Source organism: Geotrypetes seraphini, chromosome 4 (assembly GCF_902459505.1).
Source record: "Geotrypetes seraphini chromosome 4, aGeoSer1.1, whole genome shotgun sequence".
Lineage (NCBI taxonomy): Eukaryota > Metazoa > Chordata > Amphibia > Gymnophiona > Dermophiidae > Geotrypetes > Geotrypetes seraphini.
Window position 1 is genome coordinate 583,385 of NC_047087.1, and position 25,277 is coordinate 608,661.

At 49.8% G+C, this 25,277-nt stretch overlaps 1 protein-coding gene across 2 annotated transcripts in view; it reads right to left on the bottom strand.

Moving 5' to 3' along the window:
- KARS1 (lysyl-tRNA synthetase 1) overlaps positions 1-25,277 on the bottom strand; it is a 204,518-nt gene that overhangs the window by 125,621 nt on the left and 53,620 nt on the right. For both annotated transcript variants that reach the window (XM_033942265.1, XM_033942263.1), the window contains 2 exons: positions 5,080-5,245; positions 4,868-4,961 (listed from right to left, as the gene is read on the bottom strand). In XM_033942265.1, coding sequence (XP_033798156.1) covers positions 4,868-4,961; positions 5,080-5,245 — 260 coding nt within the window. The remainder of the gene's footprint in view (positions 1-4,867; positions 4,962-5,079; positions 5,246-25,277) is intronic.

Sequence of the window (25,277 nt, forward strand, 5' to 3'; positions counted from 1 at the left end):
ATTGGGTCTTCTGCGATGTGAAGTCCTTTCAGTTCCTGTATCCTGTCCTTCAGTTGCCTAACTTCTTTCTTCAAGCTTTTCAGCTCCTGACACCGATTGCAAACATATGACTGTCTCCCCGAGGGGAGGTAATCATACATATGACAGACTGTGCAGAACACTGGAAAGCTCATCTTCTGGATTCCCTCTGCTTCCCTCTCTCTCTTTCTCTCTGCTGCTGGTGTCTTCTCTCTCTCTCTCTTTGTCTGCTGTTGGTGTCCTCTCTTTCTCTATACTGCTGGTGTCCTCTTTCTCTCTGTCTGCTGCTGGTGTCCTCTCTTTTTCTCTCTCTGTCTGCTGCTGGTGTCCTCTCTTTCTCTCTCTCTGAACCCAAAACAAATAACAAGAGGGATACCCAATGGCAGGAAGCAACATTCCCATGCCATGGCCTCTCCCCCTGCACCAGGCCACTACCCCCTCCCCCCCAAAAAAAAAACATAGCAGGAGGGATGCCCATTCCCTCTTGCCACCGGACGCTCTCCCCACCCCACCGCTAAACCTCCCCCATACCTTTTTAAAACATTGGAAGCAGAAAGCCTGCTCTTATGCTCCTGCTTCGGACCCGCCTGTCTAAATGACAGGCCTTCCCCTCCCCGGTGCATCATGTGATACACAGGGAGGGGGGGCCAAAGGCCCTTATTGGTTCAGACACCTAAAGTCACTCCCAAAGGGTGGGGTCATAGGCATCTGAGTCAATCAGGCTTTAGGCACCTCTTTCTGTATCCAGGATACTGAAGGAGGAGCCTAAAACCCTGATTGGTCAAGTCAGTCAAGCCAATCTCCTCATTTTCATCATCTCACGTTTAGACTACTGCAACATACTTCTCTCAGACCTCCCACACATGCATCTCTCATCCTTTCAATCAATTCAAAATGCTGTTGCAAGACTCATATTTCGTGAAAGCTGCTATTCTCACATTACCACTCTCCTCAAGTCACTTCATTGACTCCTCTTCTGTTTCCAAATACAGTTCAAACTTCTCTTACTGACTTACAAGTGCATTCACTGAACTCTTCCCCCCCCCCCCCCCGTGAACTCCATTGTTGTTATTGTTGTTTTCATTGCTATCTTCATCATCATCAAATCTTGTCTTTTGCTGGGGGTGGCCATTGGAAGTAACCTACATATATACGCCATCCCCACCTTCTAGTTTAAATGCCTAGAAACATTTATGAATTTCTCAGCTACGATTCTTTTTCCTGGCATGGTGAAGTGCAGCCCATCATTACAATAGTCTCTTGTTTTTCCATGTATTTTCCCATCCTCCTATGTACCTAAAGCCTTATTAATGATATCAGACTTTGAGCCAACTACTGAAGTTCTCAGTATTTTATACTCTTTCCTCTCCCTTTCCATAAGTAGGCAGTACTTCTGAAAAAGCTACAGTCTTTACAAAAGGTTTTATCCCCTCCCCCAGCTCCCAAAAAGCTTTCTGCGCTGCAAGTCGGTTATTGTTGGCTAGGTCATTTGTTCAGGGTGGATAATATCAGGGTTCAAATTTTTTGCTTCTTCCCTAATTACAGTCAGTATTTGTCTGGCATTCCTGGTAGCTGAGGATCCTGGAAGGCATTTCACTATTTTGAGCTCTTTCTCCTGTGTTCCAAGGTTAATTCCTCTGATGATGGAATCCCCTAGCAGCAATACTTTCCTGGTTTGAGCTTTTTTTATATGTGCCTTAGGGGTGCTTTACTTCCCAAGTTATCTTCACTGGTTCTTGTTCCTTCTCAGTTCTTATCTTGAGCATCACAATGCTCTAATGGAGCAAAGGGATTCTTTAGGGGGCAATAATTGTGAAGGTGGATGTTTCTGTGTCACATGCCACAGTCTACCTGAGTCTACTGTGATCCATTTATTCCTGGGTTTTTTTATTCTTTTGGGGAATGGTGGTACATTGGTATATTTATGTGGGGCGATTGTAGCTGCTTTAATTGCCTCCAATTTTTTGGCCCAAAGATCCCGGTTTATATGCGAGTATATACAGTAATATGCCTGGTACTCTCAAACTTCAACTTCTGAAATGCAATCCTGCTGGGCATTCCAAAGTAAATGATCAGACAGATCCAAATAGCACAAAATACAATAGCTAGATTTCTGCTGGGAAAATCCAAACAAACTAACAAAAGAATTACACTGGCTACGATTGAAAGTAGGATGAAATTTAAGATCATGTTGCTGACATACAAAATCATTCATCTGTCAGAATGGCAATGCCTAGCAACTAGACTAGACAACTATACACCAACACACACCCTACACTCGAGCCAAGAATACCTACTGGAAATACCCTCCTTCAAAGACATCACATACAAAAGTGTCAGGAACAGAATGTTCTCAGTGATTGCCCCAATGTGGTGGAACTCCCTACCGAAGGAATTAAAACAAGAAAAGGACACCAAAAACTTCAAGAAAGAAATAAAGACAATACTCTTTACAGAACATTTAGGGGGAATAGCAACATGGAGGAAACTGCAATCTACCCCCCCCCCCCACACACACACACACTTGGAACATGAAAGGGTGAACTCACAAATAATACAAAGAAAGGCAAGTATATGGCAATACAGAAACAATAATTAAAGTATATGTATATAGATGATATAAATAAGTAAGATTCACATATATTTAGCTCATGTATTGTAAAACCATTACTGGAGCTCATGCAAACTGCTCAAAATTGACTCCCGTCATTAGTAGCGGTATAGAAGCTTCCAATAAGCAATACGCAATAAAGATTCATCACTTTGCACTTGCTCACATTAAACGTCAACTGCCATTTTGACGCCCAGTCTCCAAAGGTCGTCTTGCAATTTTTCAACTTTGAACAACTTTGTGTCATCAGCAGTTGTCCAGAAGAGGTGCTAAGTGAGGATCTGCTATGAGGAAGAAAAACTCCATTGGAATATTTTACCAGCTGGCATTCAAACTTGGGAAAAGGTAAAACTTGGGCTTCAGTCCCTGTACACCTTTTGACGTAGACCAGCAATCATTTTGGTACTCTTCCTATGGACCAACTCCATCCTTTTTATATCTTTTTGAAGGTGCGGCCTCTAGAATTGTACACAATTTTCTAAATGAGGTCTCATCAGAGTCTTATACAGGGGCATCAATACCTCCTTCATCCTACTGACCATTCCTCTCCCTATGCATTCAAGCATCCTTCCAGCTTCTGCGGTCACCTTTTCAACCTCTTTAGCCACCTTAAGATCATATACTATTGCACCCAAGCCTGCTCCTCTTTTGTGTATGTTTTTCACCCCCTAAACTTTACTGTGACGAAAATGATAGGAGGTTTGCGACAAAAGACGTATGAGGTGAGACTGGAAGCCCTGAATATGTATACCTTAGAGGAAAGGAGGGACAGAGGAGATATGATTCAGACGTTCAAATACTTGAATGGTATTAATGTAGAACAAAATCTTTTCCAAAGAAAGGAAAATGGTAAAACCAGAGGACATCATTTGAGGTTGAGGGGTGGGAGACTCAAGAGCAATGTAAGGAAATTCTTCTTTACGGAGAGGGTGGTGGATGCCTGGAATGCGTTCCCAAGAGAGGTGGTGGAGAGGAAAACGGTGACGGAGTTAAAAAAAGCATGGGATGAACACAGAGGATCTAAAATCAGAAAATAATAGTAAATATTGAAGAACTAAGGCCAGTACTGGGCAGACTTGCATGGTCTGTGTCTGTATATGGCCCGTTTGGGGGAGGATGGGCTGGGGAGGGTTCAATGGCTGGGAGGGTGTAGACAGACTAGAGGGAGCTTTGATGGAGATTTCAGTAGTTGGAACCTAAGAACAGTACTGGACAGAGCTTTGGATTCTTGCCCAGAAATAGCTAAGGAGAAGAAAAAAAAAAAACCCCAACAAATTTTTAGATTGAATCAGGTTGGGCAGACTAGATGGATCATTCCGGTCTTTATCTGCTGTCATCTACTATGTTACTATCTTACATAGATTGGAGTAGATCGATCTGGGAACTCCATTGCAGATGATCCCCAGGCAAAACGAGGGGTTTTGAGGCAGAAAAGAAAAGTTTACTAAAATTCCAAGATAGCCGCCACCAGAAAATTCATGCCAAAAACAGCCTGTTGGAGCTGAACTAAAAAAAAAAAAATAGTGAAAAAGGGATTTTAGTAGTGGGAGAATCTGACTCTAACCCCAGAAATCCTCAAATCTGACTTTTCAGAGCCCCCATCCACACTGTGACTTCTTCAGAGCACCCACTCCCACGACTTCTAATGCCTGTCAGCTCTTAGCAGTCTGCCTGCATGGAAAGGATTTCTATCTCATAGATAGCCAGTACAAGTCCTCCAATGGTGTTCTTCGGGCTGCCGGTCTAGTGGACTTCACAGTCAGCTACCTAATACCCAGAGGGCTCCACAGCCTGCGCTCAAGTCTCTGATTAATCAGTAAACAAGCATCTCCCAGGGGAACAGAACTGAAGCTCCTGAAGGGACACAAAGAAGGCTGGCTGCACAGGTACTCCTGGGAGTGGCAGTCCACCCACATGGGACTGTGTTCTTTCCCTGGTAGAGTAAGACCAAGAAGGGGACCTCGAAGACTGATGGCAAAAATACCAGAAAATAACAAAAAAAGCAGAACAGATCAGAACACACCTGAGTTCGCTTGCAGAAGGAAAAACTGAAGAGGGAGCTGTTCTCTACTGCAGAAGTAGAGGAGTTCAGAGTTTTAAAATGATACAAATCTGCAGATTCATAACTATTGGGAAGTAACAGCTATTGTAAAGAATCTAATGTCTTTGCTACTGAAATGAAAAATAGGATGGAGGTAGCCAGCAGTGTAGATACTATAAGCACAAAGCCTGACTTGCCTAGAGTTGGCCATTACTTGTAACTTCACTCCTTCTCCTCGGAGATCATAGAAGATCAGTTTAATGCCAGAAATCCTCTTAGCATGGATTCGTCCTAAAAACAGAAGAAACAATTCATATTAATTCTTGTGTCATATCCCTCCTTGACCGATTCATAAAGATAAACATCAGCTATGCTGAAGCAAGCAGATTACAGATGAACACAGTCTTACCTGCTACACTGACAGTAACATCTGGTAACTGCTGTCCAGTCTGCAGGTAGTTGTATTTTTCAATAAAATCCGTGAGCGACATATTCACATGGAATTTGTGAGGGTAAGGATCCTCACTGGTGCCTTTTAGCCGCTGGATTGCTTGCTTTCGTATCTCATAGTATTGCTATTGAGGAAACAAAGAATTATTATTTTCAGAGCATGGCTCCAGGAATATCAACACTACGCCCTTGGAAACATTCAAATGACGCTTTCTAAAAGGTTGTTTCTGTCAACAAATATCCAACTAATTTTTAAAATGAAGCATTATGAGAACACATGCCCAACTAACATTTCAGTCATTAGTTATACAACATACTTAATAAAAAAATATTTTGATAAAATTATTTTAAGAACCAACCATGCATCAATTGTACAATACTGATAGCAAATACAACTCAATGGATCAAGTATAGTATTACATCATCCCAGTACCCCCTCCTAAATTCTGCCCAGGTCCCATCCTCCCTCCCGCAAAAGATCTAAATGGCCAGGGTATCGGTACTCTTAGACACCCCAGCTATATAACATTCCCACAGAAAAATTTTAAACCCCCAACGCAACCCCCTCCCCTCTCTGAATAATACATGTGCCTAACAGGAGCAATGTAAGTTCATAAATCCATTCAATGTTTGGCTTTGTGCTCTTGGTGAAAGAGTTATCACAGACCTGTAAAAAACACCTTTTGTTTTTTGCGACGACTATGAACACCATAGAATTCTCATAGCATCAGGATATGTAATTTGTTTCACCAGTAGCAAAAGGATGGAGGCTGCTCTTGTTACCAATAGTTTAGGATGCTCTTCTTCCCCACCAAATAGGCCTTTCCCAAAAATCTGCATTCCCCACCACTCATACAACCCAAATAACAAGCTTCATGAAATAAAATTTCCAATTCTGAGTAAGTCAAGGTAAGCTGTAAGACCCTTTGTAGGTATTGAAAGAGAGCCATCCATAATGCTTGTATTTTCAGACAGTCCCAAATACCATGATAAAAAGTTTTAGGGGCTAGATGACATTTATTACACTCTAGCCAAAACCACACAAGCATAATGAGAAAAATAATCCAGATAATATCCACACTCTCAAAAATTCACAGCACAGCAAGCATACAAACCATGAGGAACACACAGAGCCCCCTAGAAAATATGTTTACACATTCATGGGGTCATTCAAACATGGGGTTCTGATTTAGAGGTAATATTATTGGAGTTTAACTGACCCTTTTCATGAGAGTATATGTATTAGTGGGTCATTCAAACAACCCAGGTTCAGCACATTTATGGCTTTCCCTTGAAAAAAAATCACCTCGAGGTAAGAAAAAGCCTCAGAGCCCCGCCTCCACCAACCAAACAACAGAAGTCATGAAAAAGTGGAAGCTATCATGGGGTAAAGTTAAGTCATTGGCATAAAAAACTTCCTCGATTGATATTTTACTAGAAAAAAGCCTTGTGCAATGCAAATCTCTAGGGCAGGGGTGCCCAATAGGTCGATCGCGATCGACCAGTAGCTCGCCGAGGCAAAGTGAGTCGATCATCCAGGACTCCGTTTGCCTTGGCGATCTATCAGGCCGATCAATCTTCCTCTCCCCGACGTCAATTCTGCCGTCGGAGAGGAAGCTCGGGCCAGCCAATCGCTGCCTGGCTGGGCGGAACTTCCTCTCCGACGGCAGAATTGACGTTGGGGAGAGGAAGATTGATCGGCCTGAAGCAGAGAGAGCATGGGGCGGCGGCGGCTTTGGGGCCTGTTATCCATTGGTGGCGTTTGGGTCCTGTTCCCCGATGGCAGTGGCAGTGGCTTGGGGAAGCGCAGGGAGAAAGAAAGGGGGCAGGCAGGGAGACATAAGGAAAGAAGAGAAACAGAAAAAAAGAAAGGGGGCATGAAGAGAGAAAGAAAGAAAGGTCAGGGAGAGAAGAAGAAAAAGTTGGGTGAGGGAATGAGGTGTGGAGGAGAGGAAGCATATAGGCTGAAAGAAAGATTGGATGCACAGTCAGAAGAAGAAAGTGCAACCAGAGACTCATGAAATCACCAGACAAGGTAGGAAAAATGATTTTATTTTAAATTTAGTGATCAAAATGTGTCTGAATTTATATCTGCTGTCTATATTTTACAATATGGTCCCCTTTTACTAAACCGCAATAGTGGTTTTTAGCGCAGGGAGCCTATGAGCGTCAAGAGCAGCGCTGGGCATTCAGCACAGCTCCCTGCGCTAAAAACTGCTATTGTGGTTTAGTAAAAAGGGAGGGTGGTGGGTATTTGTCTATATTTGTATGGTTGTTACTGAGGTGACAGTGCATAGAGTCATCTTGCTTTGACCTCTTTGAAAAAACCCCGGAATAGGAATGATAATTAACAATTCTATGCGTACAGTGTGCGTTGTATTTTTTTAAAATTTTATTGTTGGTAGATCATTTTGACTTGGTCATTTTAAAAGTAGCTCGCAAGTCAAAAAAGTGTAGGCACCCCTGCTCTAGGGTATTTGAATGAAACCACCATGAAAATGATATTTTTACAAATTAGTGCTCTTGTAACTGAGATGGATAACCTGGACATACTGGTCTCCCTTGTGTATGCTGGACATAAGACATTTTAACACATATTTTCCCACAGCCTAAAACAGCCTTCCTTTACAAGCTAACCAGATGGAACAGCCTGTACCTTGCTATCTGTGAACACATGTATCCTTTTGAAATGCTAACCCTGCTGGCCTTTGCTACAAAGTTCTTGTCTCCATTCCCTGCTGGGAGGATACTTCTCCAAGGTTCTGTGGCCATTGTTCATTTGTGCTGAGCCGTTATCAGTGCTGTATGACTGCAGGTAATTGAGGCCAGCAGCGTGCTAGATTTTAAGAAAAAATGGGATAAGCATGTGGGATCACTTCAAGGAAGAACTTAGGGGGGAGGGTCATTAGAGTGGGCATACTTGATAGGCCGTCATAATCTTTGTTTTTCTGCCGTCATAATCTATGTTTCTATGCAAGAGTACTTAACATATGCAAGGCACCATGAAAAGCCATAACACACCCATAACAAGCAACAACCCCTGAAGGACGAAGGGGGAGAAGGGATGTGGGGGCTTGGTACCAAGAAATAACTTTTAAAACACAGGCTGGACATTTGCTGCCCGTCTTTGAAGCAAGCCATGGGAACCAGGCACGGCCAGGGTGCTGGAATGTCACCCTTGCATCTTTGTTTCAACTTCCTGCATAAGACTGTTTACAAGGACGCCATCCTGAAGATGATGTACAGTGTTGTAAAACCACAAATCAGTATCTGCAAGGTGATAATAATAATAATAACTTTATTCTTTTGTACCGCCACAATCTGGCGACATGGAGGAAGAAAGTTTAAGACGTGCCCTCTGTTCCTGCTCGGCCCCTTCCCCCCTCCTGGAAGAAGGGGGGTAGGGAGGCGTGGACTGGGGGGGAATAGATAGGTATACATTTTTGTACCAATAGGGAGGTACATGACCAGAGTTCTGGGATGTGCTTTTTTGGAACAAAGAAAGAATTTCTCTATATAAAAATCCATACATCACAGGTAAAACCAGAGAGATTAACCTGTGTATGTCGACGAGGATGTGCTAGCCCCGTCTGGTATATCAGTGTAAGTTCTACTCTCCATTGCATATTCTGAACTGACAATATAATATTTCTTCTGCTATGTCTTTGCTGCTGTAATTTTGTAAGTTTTTATACTTACAATAAAAAAATATTGTCTGTTTTGGAAAATACAAAGCCGTCTGGTAGTCATTCCAATGAGGTAAAATAAGTGGCATTACTTCATAACTATGATAGAGGAATACTCATCTGAAGTTACAAGCACACCACACATCGACAATGGCCAGCGTTTCGCCAATCATTAACTGCCTCAGGATATGAAGGTGATTAATCTTTCACTGGAACTCTGCGTTACAACATGGCAGCTCCTCAAACACGGAGAACGGAAAGCCATAATTGTGTTGAACCAGGGTTGTTTGAATGACTCCATGAATGTGTAAACGTATTTTCTAGGGGCTCTGTGTGTTCCTCATGGTTTGTATGTTTGCTGTGCTGTGAATTTTAGAGAGTGTGGTTATTATTTATTACACTCTGACATGTTTACACAACCTGCCAAAAAAGCTCTATGTTGTGAGAAATATGCTTTGTACTCTATACTGACATTCCTGTAGTTCTGCATTGTGTGCTAGTTGCAGAATCTGCAACACCAACAAGGGGGAAATTAAGTGAATGGGCTAAGGGTCCAAAATCTCGTTCCCATGCTGCCTGAATCGAGGTGCAATCTTTTGGGGGAAGATCTTGAAGCAATAATTTGTGGAGACCCAATACAGATACATGACCCTCCTCATCCCCCTGCAGGAGAGTTCTTACTTTAGTGCTCACTGTGGGAGACAAGTGGATAAGACCCAAAGAATGCATATAACATGAAACTTGACAAGAAAGCAAAAAAAAAATTTGCAGGATGGGTTGCCATTCACTAGTGAAAATCTTAAAAGGTCAGGGACTGTCCATCTTCCCGCAACAAGTGTTCTATTACCAGTAAGTAAATTCCTTGTGTACCCCATCTCTGAAAAGTTGTGTTTTCTTATCCTAGGGTAAAATCTACTTTACCCATAAAGAGAAGCAAGGAACTAACAGTAGCATCATAGCTCCAACTTTTCATTAAGAAACGCCATGTCCAATGGAGAGGCTCAAACAATAAACTCCCTCTATGAGCTACCTGCAATTGTGAACGCTTGGCATGCAGTAACGAGTTAAAATGCCAGGATTGAAAATATTCTCTCTCAAATTGTATGTCTGTATAAGTAGATGTGGAAAAGATCCAATCTTTTATATGTCTAAGTAGACATGCCTGGTTGTCTAGTCTCATATTGGGGACTCCTAGGCTTCCCTCCATCCAACCCCCTAGAAACAGGGCCTCCTTCAATTTTACTTTCTTCTTACCCCAGAAAATCTGACTTAGTAGTTTATATAGTTGCAATAGATCTTTAGCTAAGATCTAAAAGAGCAGCTTTTGAAAAACAAAGCCAACGAGGGAAAAGAATCATTTTATAAAGATTAATTCTACCCATCAAGGTTAGTGGTAAATGCATCCACTAAGCTAAAAGTGATTTGGTGTCCAACAGCAATTTATCACCATTACATCTACACTTCTCCCTCCGTATTTGCGGTTTCAGCACTCGCGGTTTCACATATTCACGATTTTTCGTCAGGTGACTCTGCCCCCCCAAAATTACATCATGATTAAAGTTCCTTTACTTTTACTGTACTGTAAAAAAAGTTTAGTGTTTACCAACATTCACTCAACTTCCATGCTTCTTCCTACAAAATCGAAGTTTCAAAACTTTCACCCTTAAAATCGCTGGTTCACAGCGTGCACATCATGATTAAAGTTTCTTTTCCTAACTTTTACCAATATTCACTCTGCTTCCATGCTTTCTCCTACAAAACTTTCACCCTGAAAATCGCTGGTTCACATTGTGCACAGTGAAAAGGAGAAATTAGGTTCTTACCTGCTAATTTACTTTCTTTTAGCTTCTCCAGACCAGTAGAGGTTAACTTTACGAATGGGTATATATCTAATCATGACCAGCAGGTGGAGACTGAAAACAAAACTTTGGGACAGTATATCCTAGCCCCTCCTCTCTATTTCCCTCAGTCTGCCGAATAGCCAAGCAGAACCAAGAACTGGACAAAAAACAGAGAGAAAACACAATACTCCGAAAGGAGTAACAAAGAACATACCCAAAAATGCTGTTGGAAAATGCAGAGGAGAAATTCCCGAAGGAAGAATGTCCCCACAGCTCGCCAGCTAAGCCAGCCGAGCCACAGCCGCTGTTCTTCAATTCTCCCCGGCCCTAGAAAAATACTAGAACCCGCAGCAAAAACCAAAAACTGCCCGCGCAACAGCCCCAACAACAACAACAACAGACAGGGTGGGGACCTCTACTGGTCTGGAGAAGCTAAAAGAAAGTAAATTAGCAGGTAAGAACCTAATTTCTCCTTCTTTAGCACTCTCCAGACCAGTAGAGGTTAACTTTACGAATGGGACGTACCAAAGCAGTCCCTCTCACGGGCGGGACCCCCGAAGGGCCGATACCAGTACACGCTCACCGAACACCGCGTCCCGACGCGCCTGCACATCAACCCGATAATGACGAACAAAGGAATGCAAGGAGGACCAAACCGCAGCCTTACAAATATCCACTGGAGGCACGAGCGACGACTCAGCCCAAGAAGCCGCCTGACCCCGAGTGGAATGAGCCTTGAGAAACTCCGGAACAGGCTGCTGTTTCAGAAGATAAGCGGAAGCAATCGTCTCCTTGATCCAGCGCGCAATAGTAGCCTTAGAAGCGCCAGCTCCCCGACAAGGACCAGCCAGGAGGACAAAGAGATGATCGGACTTCCGGAATTCCTGGGTCCGCTGCACATAAGAGCGAAGGACCCGACCGACATCCAACTTGCGCAGCTGCCGTTGCTCAGAAGAGCCCTCCCGACCACCCAAGACCGGGAGAACCACCGATTGATAGACATGAAAAGGAGAAACAACCTTCGGCAGAAAGGAAGGAACAGGCCGCAAGACGACCCGCTCCCTAGAAAACTCCAAGAAGGGAGCCCTACAAGAGAAAGCCTGTAGCTCAGAAACATGCCTAGCAGACGTAATGGCCACCAAAAAGACCGCCTTCAAAGTAAGGTCCTTCAAAGAACAGTTGTCCAAGGGCTCGAAAGGCGGACGCACCAAAACAGAGAGAACCAGATTAAGATCCCAAGAGGGAACCGAGGGCCGTAGGGGAGGCCTAAGCAACTTGGCCGCCCGCAAAAATCGAATCACATCAGGAAGAGCCGATAAACGCTGACCTGACACCAACCCTCGAAAGGCCGACAGGGCCGCAAGGTGAACCCGGAGAGAAGACCAAGCCAGGCCTCTATCCAGGCCATCCTGCAAGAACTCTAGAATGATAGGCAGAGAAGCGCGAAAAGAGGTCACTCCCCGCGCCCGACACCATTCCTCAAATAGACGCCAAACCCGCACATAAGCCCGAGAGGTAGAAAGCCTCCGGGACCCCAACAGTGTAGAGATCACCTTGTCTGAATATCCCTTCTTGCTAAGGCGACCCCTTTCAAGAGCCACGCCGTAAGACAGAAGGGAGACGGGTCGAACATGGGAATGGGACCCTGCATCAGAAGGTCGTCCGAGAGAGGCAGAGGAAGAGGATCCGTCACCAGGTGCCTCACCAGATCCGCATACCACGGACGGCGAGGCCAATCCGGCGCCACCAGCACCACCAAACTCGGATGGTGAACAATGCGAAGAAGTACTCTGCCCACCAGTGGCCAAGGAGGGAACACATACAACAGCCCCTCCGTTGGCCACTGCTGGACCAGAGCATCCAGACCCTCGGCCAGACCGTCCCCGCGACGACTGAAGAAGCGGGGCACTTTGGCATTGCCACCCGTGGCCATCAGGTCCATCAGGGGCTGCCCCCAAGCCTGCACTATCAACTGAAAAACCTCGGCGCCGAGACACCACTCTCCTGGATCTAGAAAGTGCCGACTGAGGAAGTCTGCCTGAACATTTTCTACTCCGGCTATATGAGAGGCTGAGAGGTCCAGCAGAGGGGACTCCGCCCAAACCATGAGCCGAGCCGCCTCCTGCGCCACCGGAGTGCTCTTGGTGCCCCCCTGACGATTGACATAAGCCACCGCCGTGGCATTGTCCGACAGGACTCTGACCGACTTGCCCAGCAAAAGGGAGTGGAAAGCTAACAGCGCCAGCCTGACCGCTCTGGTCTCCAACACGTTGATCGACCAGGAGGCCTCCTCCGCGGACCAGGTGCCCCGAGCTGAGTGGCCCATAAACTGAGCCCCCCAACCGAGGAGACTCGCATCCATAAGGAGCACCGTCCACCGCGGGAGATCCAGACCCACCCCCTGAACCAGGTGAGGGGTCCGGAGCCACCAGCGCAGACTGCAGCGCGCCAAGCCTCGCAGGGGAACCGGAACATCCAAATCTTGCCTCCGGGGAGACCACCTCCGGAGCATAGCATACTGAAGAGGACGCATGTGGGCCCGCGCCCACCTCACCACGTCCAGGGACGCCGCCATTGACCCCAGGACTTGGAGGAAATCCTGCGCCCGAGGACCCCGGGACGCCAAAAGCAGGTGAATCTGAGATTGCAATTTGCTCACCCGGGCCTCTGGAAGGAAGACCTACCCCAAGGAGGTGTCGAACATAACCCCAAGGCACTCCAGACGCTGAGCCGGGACCAACCGACTCTTGGAAAGGTTGACCACCCAGCCCAGCGACCGGAGAAACTCCACCACCCGAGCCGTAACCCGGGAGCTCTCCTGCAACGACTTTGCCCGAATCAACCAGTCGTCCAGGTAGGGGTGAACCAGGATGCCCACCGACCGCAAGGCTGCCGCGACGACCACCATTACCTTGGTGAACGTCCGAGGAGCCGTGGCCAGACCAAAGGGAATCGCACAGAACTGAAAGTGCCGCCCCAAGATCGCAAAGCGAAGGAAGCGCTGATGAGAGGCCCGAATTGGAACCTGCAAGTAGGCCTCCGTCAGCTCGAGAGACGTAAGAAACTCCCCCGGCTGAACCGCCAGAATGACCGACCGCAGCGTTTCCATGCGGAAAGACGGAATCTTGAGAGCTCTGTTGATCCCTTTCAAATCCAGGATGGGCCGAAAGGTCCCCTCCTTTATGGCCACCACAAAGGGTCTGACGAAAAGCCTGCGTCTTCCATGGAGTCTGACATGGAGAAGCGAGAAAAAAGGTCCGGCAGAGAGCGGGTGAACTCCAGAGCGTAACCGTCCCGCACCACCTCAAGGACCCACTGATCGGACGTGATCTCGGCCCATTTGGGGAAAAATTTGCGCAGCCGGGCCCCCCACCGGAACCAAAGGGGGCGCCGGCAAGGAGTCATTGCGCAGGACGGGAAGCGGGGGAACCGGCGGAGGGATTCCCTGCCCCCCGACGGGCCCCCCGAAAGGGCTGCATGCGCTGGAAGAACCGACCCCGGGAAAACCCCGGAGACTGGAAAGAAGCAGCCCCCACGCCCAGGGCGATACTTGCGAAATTCCCGCAAACGCCCCCGGGCCGCACCCCCCCGAGACGCCGGGCGGGCACGGTCCTCCGGCAGACGGGGAACTTTCGAGTCCGACAGAGTCTGAATCAACTTATCCAAGTCCTCTCCAAATAAAAACGACCCCCGAAAGGGAAATTTAGTAAGCTTAGTTTAGGACGCAGCATCCGCCGCCCAAGCGCGCAGCCACAACACACGCCTTGCGGCCACGCCAAAAGCCATAGACTTAGCCGAGATCCGCACCAAGTCATATAGAGCATCTGAGAGGAATGAGGCCGCCATCTCAATCTTCGCTACCTCCTGATCCACCAGAGACCAGTCGTCAGACTCTCGATCCAAGACCCGCTCCGCCCACCGAAACACGGCGCGAGCGACCAGTCCCCCACAAATAGCCGCCTGGACCCCAAAGGCAGAGACCTGAAAATTTTGCTTAAGGATGTTCTCCAATTTGCGCTCCTCAGAGTCCCGCAAGGCAGAACCGCCCTCAACAGGCACGGTATGCCGCTTGGAAATTGCCGAGACCACCGCATCCACGACTGGCGAAGCTAACGTAGCTCGATCCCCTTCAGGAATGGGATACAGGCGAGCCATGCTGCGCGCCAGCCGAAACGGCGTCTCCGGCGTTTTCCACTGCTCCAGAATAATATCCCGAATATCCTGATGCATAGGAAAAGAGCGGGAAACGGAACGGATCCCCCGTAACAGGGGGTCCCCCACACGCGGAGTCCCCGGCGGCGCGTCCTCAAAACGCCAAACCGAAGAAACCTGCTGAATAAGGTCAGGCAGCTCATCTTTCTGAAAAAGGCGCACAACGGACGCCTCGTCACTGGAGAACGGGAAATCCGACAACCCGCCGCCAGCTTCCGTCCCCTCCAGAGGGTCCTGGAATTCCTCTGAAGGGTCCAGGTCCTCCTCCAGACCGACACGTTCCTCCGACCACAAATTCTCGTCCCACTACACCCGCGGACGCTTGGACAAGGGAGGCGGCGGAGGGGACGTCACGTCAGACGAGAGAGGCAAAGCCGCAGGGAGCGCGGAGGAAACCCCACCCCCCGAAACCCCCTGGGCGCAACCGGGACCCCCAGCCGCCTGAAAATAGGCTCTGCATAAAGAAAAGAAAAAATTCAGGGGAAAACCCCCCGAGGGTCCCAAGGGACTCCCTGCCACAGCAGGGGACCCAGCAGAACCTTGCCCCTGCATAGTCAAAACAGGGGGAAGGTCACCTGAGGTGGAAGACAAAATGGAGGGGCCAGACAGAGAAGATGGCGGTTTTCCCGCCAAAAAAGCTCCCTCCATAGCCTGAAGCGGCTGAGAAACCTGAATAGTCTCAGCCGCTAAAGCAGGCAAGCCGGCATCAGCTGTCAAAAAATCAGCTGAGAGGGAATCCTTCGGGGAATCCCTCCGTGGGCGGTTGTGGAAGACCGGGCTTCCCCACTGCTCCAAGCCGACTCGCGAGGCACCATCGGCGGGGAGCTCTGGGCGCCTGCAGCCGCTGCCGATGGAGCTCCACCACCTCACCGACCCAAACCGCCGAGTTCAGGCCGGCCGCGAGTGCCTCGCGGCTGGACTAAATTTGTGTCCTACTCCCCCGGAGAAGGGCACAATTGCTCCAGACGCGACCTAGCTAGAAAAAAGTGCTGGTTACATGAAAAAATACAGTAAAATACAGTTTTCTTAAAGGGATACAACCCTCCAGACCAGCACTACCTCAGGATTTGTTTTTTTTTTTTTTTTTTTACAGAACAGACTCCACAGGCTCTCAAAGCAATATGCCTTGCTTGATTTAGGGGGCAAGGGATACTGCTGAGGCTCCTCTAAAAAAAATGTGGGGAGGTGGAGGAAGTGGGGGGAGGGACCCCGCTCGTGACCCGCCGGGTTTGACACCCCCGAGGTCGGACGAACCCCCAAACAGAGTCCGCCCAAGCTCCGTCCGGCTAAAAACAGGGACAATAAACCCCCTAAACAAATTCCAACAGCCCTACCAAGGGAGATGGGTACAGATCACTCAACACCTGCTGGAGACTGAAAGAAGACTGAGGGAAATAGAGAGGAGGGGCTAGGATATACTGTCCCAAAGTTTTGTTTTCAGTCTCCACCTGCTGGTCATGATTAGATATATACCCATTCGTAAAGTTAACCTCTACTGGTCTGGAGAGTGCTAAAGAAACACTGCTTCCCAGCATCCATAGAGTGAAATGCTGTTTCCCGGCATGCATGGAGAAAATCGCTTGCTTGCTTAAAGCTTTCTGAATCGCTGCTTGCATGCTTAAAGCTCTAAAAGCTCTTGAATTGCTGCTTGCCTGCCAAAAGCACTAATATATCTGGGATATTGCCTCTCCTTCAGGAACAGGTCAGGTCTCCCACCATGGCTACAAAGCGCAAAAGTTCAAGTGCTACTGAAAGTACTCCCAAAAGGGAAAAAAAAAGAAAGAGTAGAATTATTGGATATGCTTCAGAGAGTAAAGTCCTCCTCCGCTGTTGCTCGACACTATGGCATTAATGAGTCAACTGTTAAGTACATAAAAAGAATGAAAAACAAATCCGTGAAGCTGTTGCGGCAGCTGCACCAGCAGGTGCGAAGAGATTACATGTTGTGCGAGATGCCAATCTCTCGCACACGGAAGCTGGAACATTTCTGTGGGTGCAGGATTGCTACAAAAAAAGGATACCGATAGACTCTGTGATGATAAGAGAAAAGGCAAAGTCTTTATGTGAAAACTTGAAGAGCAGGGAAGGTGGAATGTCACAATCCACCGACTTTCCGGCCAGTAAAGGGTGGTTTGATAAATTCCGTCACAGGTATGGCCTGCGTAATGTTAGAGTGACAGGAGAAGCAGCATCTGCCAATCAAGAGGCAGCTAGAGAGTTCCCTGCTACCTTTAAGCAAATTATTGAAGATAAGGGATATGAACCTGAGCAGACATTCAATGCTGATGAAACTGCTCTCTTTTGGAAGAAACTGCCACAGAGGACTTTCATTAGCAAAGAGGATAAGCAAGCACCAGGTTTCAAGGCTGCAAGGGAAAGATTGGCCATGCTGCTTTGCGCAAATGCAGTAGGCCATATGATAAAGTGAACACTGATTTATAAAGCCGCAAACCCCTGAGCCTTGAAGGGAAAAGATAAGTTCCAGCTGCCTGTTTACTGGATGAGCAACAAGAAGGCTTGGACAACAAGAGCTCTGTTCCTAGAGTGTTTTCATCAGTGTTTTGTGCCAGAAGTAAGAAAATACCTGGCCAATAAAGGAATGGAATTCAAGGTTCTGTTAGCATTGGACAATGCCCCTGGACACCCAAACACACATGAGTTCCACATAGAGGGTGTTGAGATTGTCTACTTGCCCCCAACACATCTATCATCCAGCCTCTCGACCAGTGGGTAATAAGGACCTTCAAAGCACACTACACACGGTATTCATTAGAGAGGATTGTCCACGCTATGGATGAAGGCTACAACGTTGAGAACATCATGAAAAATTGGAAGGAATTCACTATTGTGGATGCAATCAATATTATTGAAAGAGCGGTGAAAGCTGTCAAGCCAGAGACAGTGAAATTGTGCTGGAAGAATCTTTGGCCTGAATGTGTAAAAAGGGATATCAATGTAAATATCACAGAGCCAGGCTAAGAAATTATGGAAGGCATCATTGACTTGGCAAAGTAGGTGGATGGGAAGGCTCTGAAGATATACTTATGGAGGATATTCAAGACTTAATAGACACCAGATCAAATGAACTAACAGAAAATGATCTCATTGACCTGATTGCTCCTGAAGGAGAGGCAATACCAGATGAAGAGGAGGAAGGAGGAGTAGAAGAGGTGCCTGAAGACAAGTTTACACTGGATGATATTGCAGAGGGCATACGCATGTTCAATGGTGCGATTGATTTTTTCTATGACATTGACCCATCCATGGTACGTGCGTTAAAGGTGAGGGAGTTAGCAGAAGCAACGATTTTGACATACAAAAATATATATAAAGCCATTTCTTCGCTATCCATCCACTATGATTTTATGACATCCATACATACTGTGCGCCACTGGTCCAAATCGGCATTAATGAAAGGTAAAGCGATCTCCCTCTTTTTTAGCATCCTGAGGGATCATACCTTCACTTTCTCTCCTCAATCCATGCAACATTGGACCTCTATACTGACAACTCCACTATCTGAGGTTGACTGGGAACTTTTTTGGTCTTCAACAAATCGACCTCTCATGTCCTCTAGAGCACAGTTCTTCAACCGCCGGTCCGCGGACCGGTGCCGGTCCGCAGAAAATTTCTGCCGGTCCGCGCAGGACCGGTGAGATGAACGCCGTTAAATTTTCTGCCCTGGTGGTGTTCGGAAATCTTCTGTTCCTCCAAGCCTCGGGCGATCAAGACAGGCTGCCGACGTCGGGCATTCCCTCTGTGAGTCTCGCCTATGCGGAAACAGGAAGTTGAAACAAAATAGGCGGGACTCAAGAGAGGGAAGGTCCCGACGTGGGTAGCCTGTCTTGATCGCTGCCCCGGCCGAGTCGCCGAAGAGGGCCGCGGGGAAAGTGCAGGCAGAGAGGAGATAGTCAGCGTGCGCGGGGAGGTCAGCGTTTCGATTGGGGCCATCAGCAGCGTTTGTGCTGAGAGTCTGCCCACGTGCAGGATGCGGCGGGTAGGGGCCTCCGGCTTGTCTTGGGCTTCAGGGCCTGCGGTGCAAAGCAGTTTTTTTTTTTTTTGAGGGGGTCGCGAATGTGCAGGGAGCCTTCAACAGTGGCTGTCTCCTCTCCTAGCAGCTCTGTACTTCCAGGGCAGTGATTCACTTTGGCAACTTCCCCTTTCCTCAGAGGCGGCAACGGACCCAAGGCTGCCTAAGGAAATCACTGCTGCAGGCAAGTACTGAGAGCTGCTGGAAGGAGAGGAAGCCACTGTTGGAGGCTGGGAAGCTGATGGATAAAAGGAGAGCTGCTACTGCACCTGGAGGGAGGTAGAAAGAGAGATGCTGCTGGGAGGGGAAGAGAGAAAGGGATGGGAAGAGAGCTACTGTTGGATAGGGGGGAGGAGGGAAGGGAGAAGGAAAAAAAAAGGAAGGAAACAGCTGGCAGGGAGATTAGAGGAGGGAAAGGGGAGAGACAGGAATGAGAAAGTAGAGAGAGATTGATGCTGGAAAGGGGGTCAGCAGAGAAATGAGAGAGGGATAAAGATGCTAGATCTGGTGTAGGAGAGATAAAAATGAAGAAAGCAGTGAAGCTGGAATGAATGATGTAAAAAGGAGAGAGGAGGCACAGGCTGGATGGAAGGAGGAGAGGCCAGACAGTGGATGGAACGGGCAGACGCTGGAAGGAAGAGTGGAAAGAAGATGAAAGCAGAGACCACGAAAGGTAGAAAAAAAAAATCATTTTATTTCTATTTTGTCATTACAATATATCAGATTTGAAATATATATCCTGCTAGAGACATAACTGGGGACTGAAAAGCACAGTTACTTACCGTAACAGGTGTTATCCAGGGACAGCAGGCATATATTCTCACATGTGGGTGACGTCATCTACGGAGCCCCGGTGCGGACAGCTTTTCAAGCAAACTTGATTGAAGTTTCAAGTTTGCACACTGCACCACGCATGTGCGTGCCTTCTCGCCCACTAGAGGGCGCATCCCACCTCGTGGTCCTCAGTTCCATAACTAGCAAGGAAGCCATCCCCGGGGAGGCGGGCGGGTTGTGAGAATATATGCCTGCTGTCCCTGGATAACACCTGTTACGGTAAGTAACTGTGCTTTATCCCAGGACAAGCAGGCATGATATTCTCACATGTGGGTGACCTCCAAGCTAACCAAAACAGGGCAGGTGGGAGGATGGCAATTTAGGAAAACAGATTTTGCAGAACTGACTGGCCAAACCGGCCGTCACTCCTGGATAGAGTGTCCAGACAGTAATGAGAGGTGAATGTATGAACCGAAGACCAAGTGGCAGCCTTACATATTTCCTCCATCGGAGTGGATCGGAGAAAGGCTATCGAAGCTGCCATTGCTCGGACCTTGTGCCCCGTGACTCGGCCCGGGGGAGGAAGGCCAGCCTGAGCGTAGCAAAAAGAAATGCAAGCGGCCAACCAGTTAGACAGAGTGCGCTTGGAAACTGGATGCCCTAATCGATTGGGATCGAAGGACAAAAACAATTGAGGAACCTTCCGATGAGACCTGGTGCGTTGAAGATAATATGCCAACGCCCTCTTACAGTCAAGCGTGTGAAGCGCCGTCTCGCCAGGATGGGAGTGGGGCTTCGGGAAGAACACAGGAAGGACAATGGACTGATTGAGGTGGAAGTCAGAAACAACTTTAGGTAAAAATTTAGGATGGGTGCGGAGAACCACCTTGTCGTGATGAAAGACAGTGAAAGGAGGGTCCGCAACCAAGGCTTGCAACTCCCCAATCCGCCTGGCGGAGGTGAGGGCGATCAGAAACACCACCTTCCAAGTCAGAAATTTCAAGAGGGACTTGTTGAGTGGCTCAAAAGGGGGTTTCATCAGTTGAGCCAGGACCACATTCAAATTCCACACGACAGACGGAGGCTTCAGAGGGGGACAAACCCTGAGTAACCCTTTCATGAAGCGTGTCACCAAGGGATGGAGTGACAGAGGGCGTCCATCCAGAGGTTGGTGGAAAGCAGAAATCGCACTGAGATGAACCCGCACCGAAGTGGTTTTCAAGCCAGAGCGCGACAAATGAAATAAATAGTCCAAAACCGAGGATACCGGAACTGATACCGGATCCAGGTGAGAAGACGAACACCAGGTGGAAAACCTGGTCCATTTCTGCGCATAGCAAAGCCTCGTCGAGATCTTGCGGGAGGCTTCCAACACCTCCCTCACCGATTGAGACAGGTCCGGAGGAGTCAGGGAACAAGAAACCAAGCTGTCAGGTGCAATGACTGCAGATTGGGATGTAACATGGATCCTTGACTCTGAGACAGCAGAGAAGGAGAGGCAGGCAGGGGAAGAGGCTCCCTGGCACTGAGCTGGAGCAGCAGGGAGAACCAGTGCTGACGCGGCCACCGAGGTGCTATGAGAATCATCGTGGCCGTGGACGATTTTAGGTGTACCAACGTTCGCATGATCAGGGGGAACGGAGGGAATGCATACAGGAACCTCCCTTCCCAGTCGAGTAGGAAGGCATCCGCTTCCAGACGGTCCCGCGAGTACATCCGAGAACAATATAGTGGTAGTTTGTGTGTCTCCGGAGAGGCAAACAGATCCACCTGTGGCGTTCCCCAGCGAGCGAAAACCTCGCGCAGAACTGCTGAGTGTAGGCTCCACTCGTGTGGTTGCAGAAGTCGACTGAGTTTGTCCGCCAGGCAATTCCGTTCTCCTTGGATGTAGACCGCCCGGAGGAAGATGTTCCGGGAGGCCGCCCACTCCCAAAGGCGAAGAGCCTCGGAACAGAGGGGCCAAGACCCCGTTCCCCCCTGCTTGTTCACATAGTACATTGCCACCTGATTGTCCGTGCGGACGAGGACCACCTGGTCCTGCAATATGTGAACGAAGGCTCGAAGTGCTAGGAAGATGGCCCGCAGCTCCAGCACGTTGATATGACACCGACGGTCTTCTGCCGACCACAGGCCCTGCGTGCGAAGACCGTCGAGATGGGCTCCCCACGCGTACTCCGAGGAGTCCGTGGTCAGGACCTTGCGAAAAGGCGGAGTGCGGAACAGTAGCCCCATGGACAGATTTGAAGAGTCTGTCCACCAACGCAGCGATTTCCGCAAAAGCGGAGTCACCGAAATGAGGCGAGACACCGGGTCGCACTCCTGACGCCACTGGGACGCGAGGGTCCACTGAGGGATCCTCAGATGTAGCCTCGCAAACGGCGTGACATGTACCGTCGAGGCCATATGGCCCAGCAGCATCATCATGTGCTTGGCCGACACCCTCGATAGTTGAGAGACCTGGCGGCTCATCCGTACCAAGGCTTCCAACCGCTGGGTCGGCAGGTAGGAGCGCAGGCGCACCGTGTCCAGCACCGCACCTATGAATTGAAGAGACTGAGACGGCCTCAACTGAGACTTTGGAAAGTTTATCTCGAACCCGAGAGTTTGCAGGAAGGCAATAGACTGTCGGGTCGCTGAGATAACCCCCTCCCTGGTCGGGGCTTTGATGAGCCAATCGTCCAGGTAAGGGAACACATGGAGTCCACGTGACCTCAGGGCTGCCGCAACCACCACCATGCACTTCGTGAATACTCGTGGGGACGCGGCCAGGCCGAAGGGCAGTACCCTGTACTGGAGGTGGAGGTCCCCCACCTGGAATCGTAAGAATCTTCGGCAGGCGGGGTGCACCGGAACATGGGTGTATGCTTCCTTCAGGTCGAGGGAGCACATCCAGTCCCCTTCCTCCAAGAGAGGATACAAAACCGGGAGAGATAGCATTCGGAACTTCTCCCGGGCCAGGAATTTGTTGAGCTTCCTGAGGTCCAGTATGGGGCGCAGGTCCCCGGTCTTTTTTGGAACCAAAAAGTAGCGGGAGTAAAACCCCGTACCCCACTGGTCCTTGGGGACCGGCTCGACCGCCCGAAGCTTCAAGAGGGCTTTGGCTTCGGTTATAAGGGTCGGTAGCTGCGAACGGTTGCAGGGGACTAAACTTGGGGGACTGTCCGGTGGCGAGGACACAAAGTTGAGCGAGTAGCCCTCGGAGACGATCCGGAGCACCCAAGCGTCTGAGGTAATCCCGGTCCATGCCTCCCGGAAGGACCGAAGACGGCCCCCGATAGGAAGGGGTTCCTGTGAAAGTGCGGAGGGGAACCCGCCCCGTCCGCTCAGCCCGTCAAAAGGAAGGCGCGGGCTTAGAAGGGCCCTGCGCCGGGGCTTGGGTTTGTCCCCCTCTGCCTCGCTGAGACGGACGTCTCGGAGGCGGTCTCGAGAAAGCCGGGGTCGATTTCTGAGGGTATCGGCGCGGCGGAGGTCGAAAGGGTTTCTGCGGCGGGGGCCTAGGTTTGGGGCGGACCAGGGATGCTAGAGAGCGCTCCTGCTCCGACAAGCGCTTGGTCGCCGCATCCAATGACTCGTCAAATAACTCGGACCCCACACAAGGCAAGTCCGCAAGGCGTTCCTGCAGGTTTGGGTCCATGTCGAGGGTGCGAAGCCAGGCCAAACGGCGCATGGCCACTGCGAGGGCCGACACCCTCGAAACCAGCTCAAAGGCGTCGTACACTGCATGGAATAGGTACAACCGCAATTGAGACAGGTTGGACATAAACTTATCGAATCCTGCTCTTTGGGAGTCCGGTAACGAGTTTCGATATTGAGGAAGGTCCTTCACCATACCCCGCAAATAGGAGGAAAAGGTGAAGGCGTAATTTAGAACCCTGGTGGCCATCAGGGAATTCGAATAGAGGCGACGGCCAAACTTGTCCAGGGTCCGCCCCTCCCTGCCTGGTGGAACCGCCGCAGAAACCCGTGAGGGCTGTGATTTTTTAAGAGCAGACTCTACCAGAAGGGACTGGTGTGAGAGCTGCGCCTTATCGAACCCTTTAGGAGGAATCGTCCTATACTTCGATTCCATTTTTGAAGGTACAGACGTGACTGTAAGAGGGTTTGACAAGTTCTTCAGCCAGGTCTGCAGAAGGACACTGTTGAGAGGGAGTCTAGGCACCTCTCTAGGAGGAGTGGGGAGGTCCTGTTCCTCCAAAAATTCTTTGGAATACCGAGAACTTACCATCAGGTCAATCCCCAGGGCTTGGGCCATGTCCTGAACGAAGGATGAAAACGAGGACGGCCTAGCCTGGGGAGACGGGGTTCTCGACCGCCCCACCGAGGAGAGGGGGGAGGCCTCATGGGAATAATGAGGATCCCTAACAGATCCCGAATCCCAGGATCCCCTCTCGAGGGCCCTCGAGGGGGAAGGGGAAGTTGTCCTCCTCGCAGAACCCTTGGGTGAGGACCCCGGGGTTCGTGGGACACTCTCCCGTTTCCTCGGCGAGGCGGCCCGGGAAGACTTCCCACGAGGTGAGCGGAGGAGCCTCGGGTTGTCGAGGCGCAACTCCGACACCTGCAGCGCCTCGCCCCCGAACGACGAGGAACGGTCGCGCCGAGGTGAGCCTCGGGGCCGCTTAGACTTCCTCGATCGACGCCCCGTCCGAGGTCGCGTCGAGGGCGAGGCGTGCCTGGAAGACCCGGAGGAAGAGGAGGAAAGGCGGCGCACTCTGCGCAACTTTTCTTTGGGCCTTACGCTCCGCTCAGGGGGTTCCCCCGAGGTCGAGGTCCGGGGCGGGGCCGAGACCGAGGTAAACGGGGCCACAGTACCCGAGACCGAGGTCGCCGAGGCCGGGGCTCCCGTGGTCGAGGGAGCCGAGGCCGGGGCCTCCGAGACCGAAGGCGCCCCGGCCGAGGTCGAGGCCGCCGGAACCGCAACACGTTGCAACACTTCCAGGGCTCCCGACAGCTCCGATGAGATCAGAGCTCGGAGGAGATCCTGGGAGGCCGGAATCCCCACGAAGGTGGGGAGTTCCGAGTCCGGGGCACACTCCCTGGAGGGCGACCTCGGTCTCGAGTATTCCCTCGGGGTGTGCGGAGTCGAGGTCCGATGCGGGGCCGGGGTCGACCCACCCGCCTTGGCCTGACTCGAGGATGGCTTCTTTGCTGAAGGGGATGGAACAGAGGACTTACCCGAAGCTTGCTTCACGGACGACGCCTTCGAGGAGGAGGGCCAAGGCGAGGCCGAGGCCCCCGAGGACGCCGAGGCCGAGGTCAAGGCCGGGGCCGAAGCCGAGGCCGACGTCGAGGCCTTAGGCGGCGCGTCGACGGCGAACAATTCCGCCATTCTGGCCTTGCGGCGACGGAGGGCCCTGTTTTGGAAGGTAGCACAGCGATCACACGACTCTGTCGGATGTTCGGGCCCAAGACAGACAATGCACCACCGGTGAGGGTCAGTGATGGAAAGCAACCTCTCACACCGGCTGCACTTTTTGAATCCCGTAACAGGACGGGACATCCACGAAGAAAAAGGAGAAGGCCGGGAACGTACCGACGTCCCGCGGCCACGGCTTCCGGGAGCCCCCGGAGCCAGACGAAAAACGAAATACTTTTTTTTTTTTTTTTTTTTTGAAAA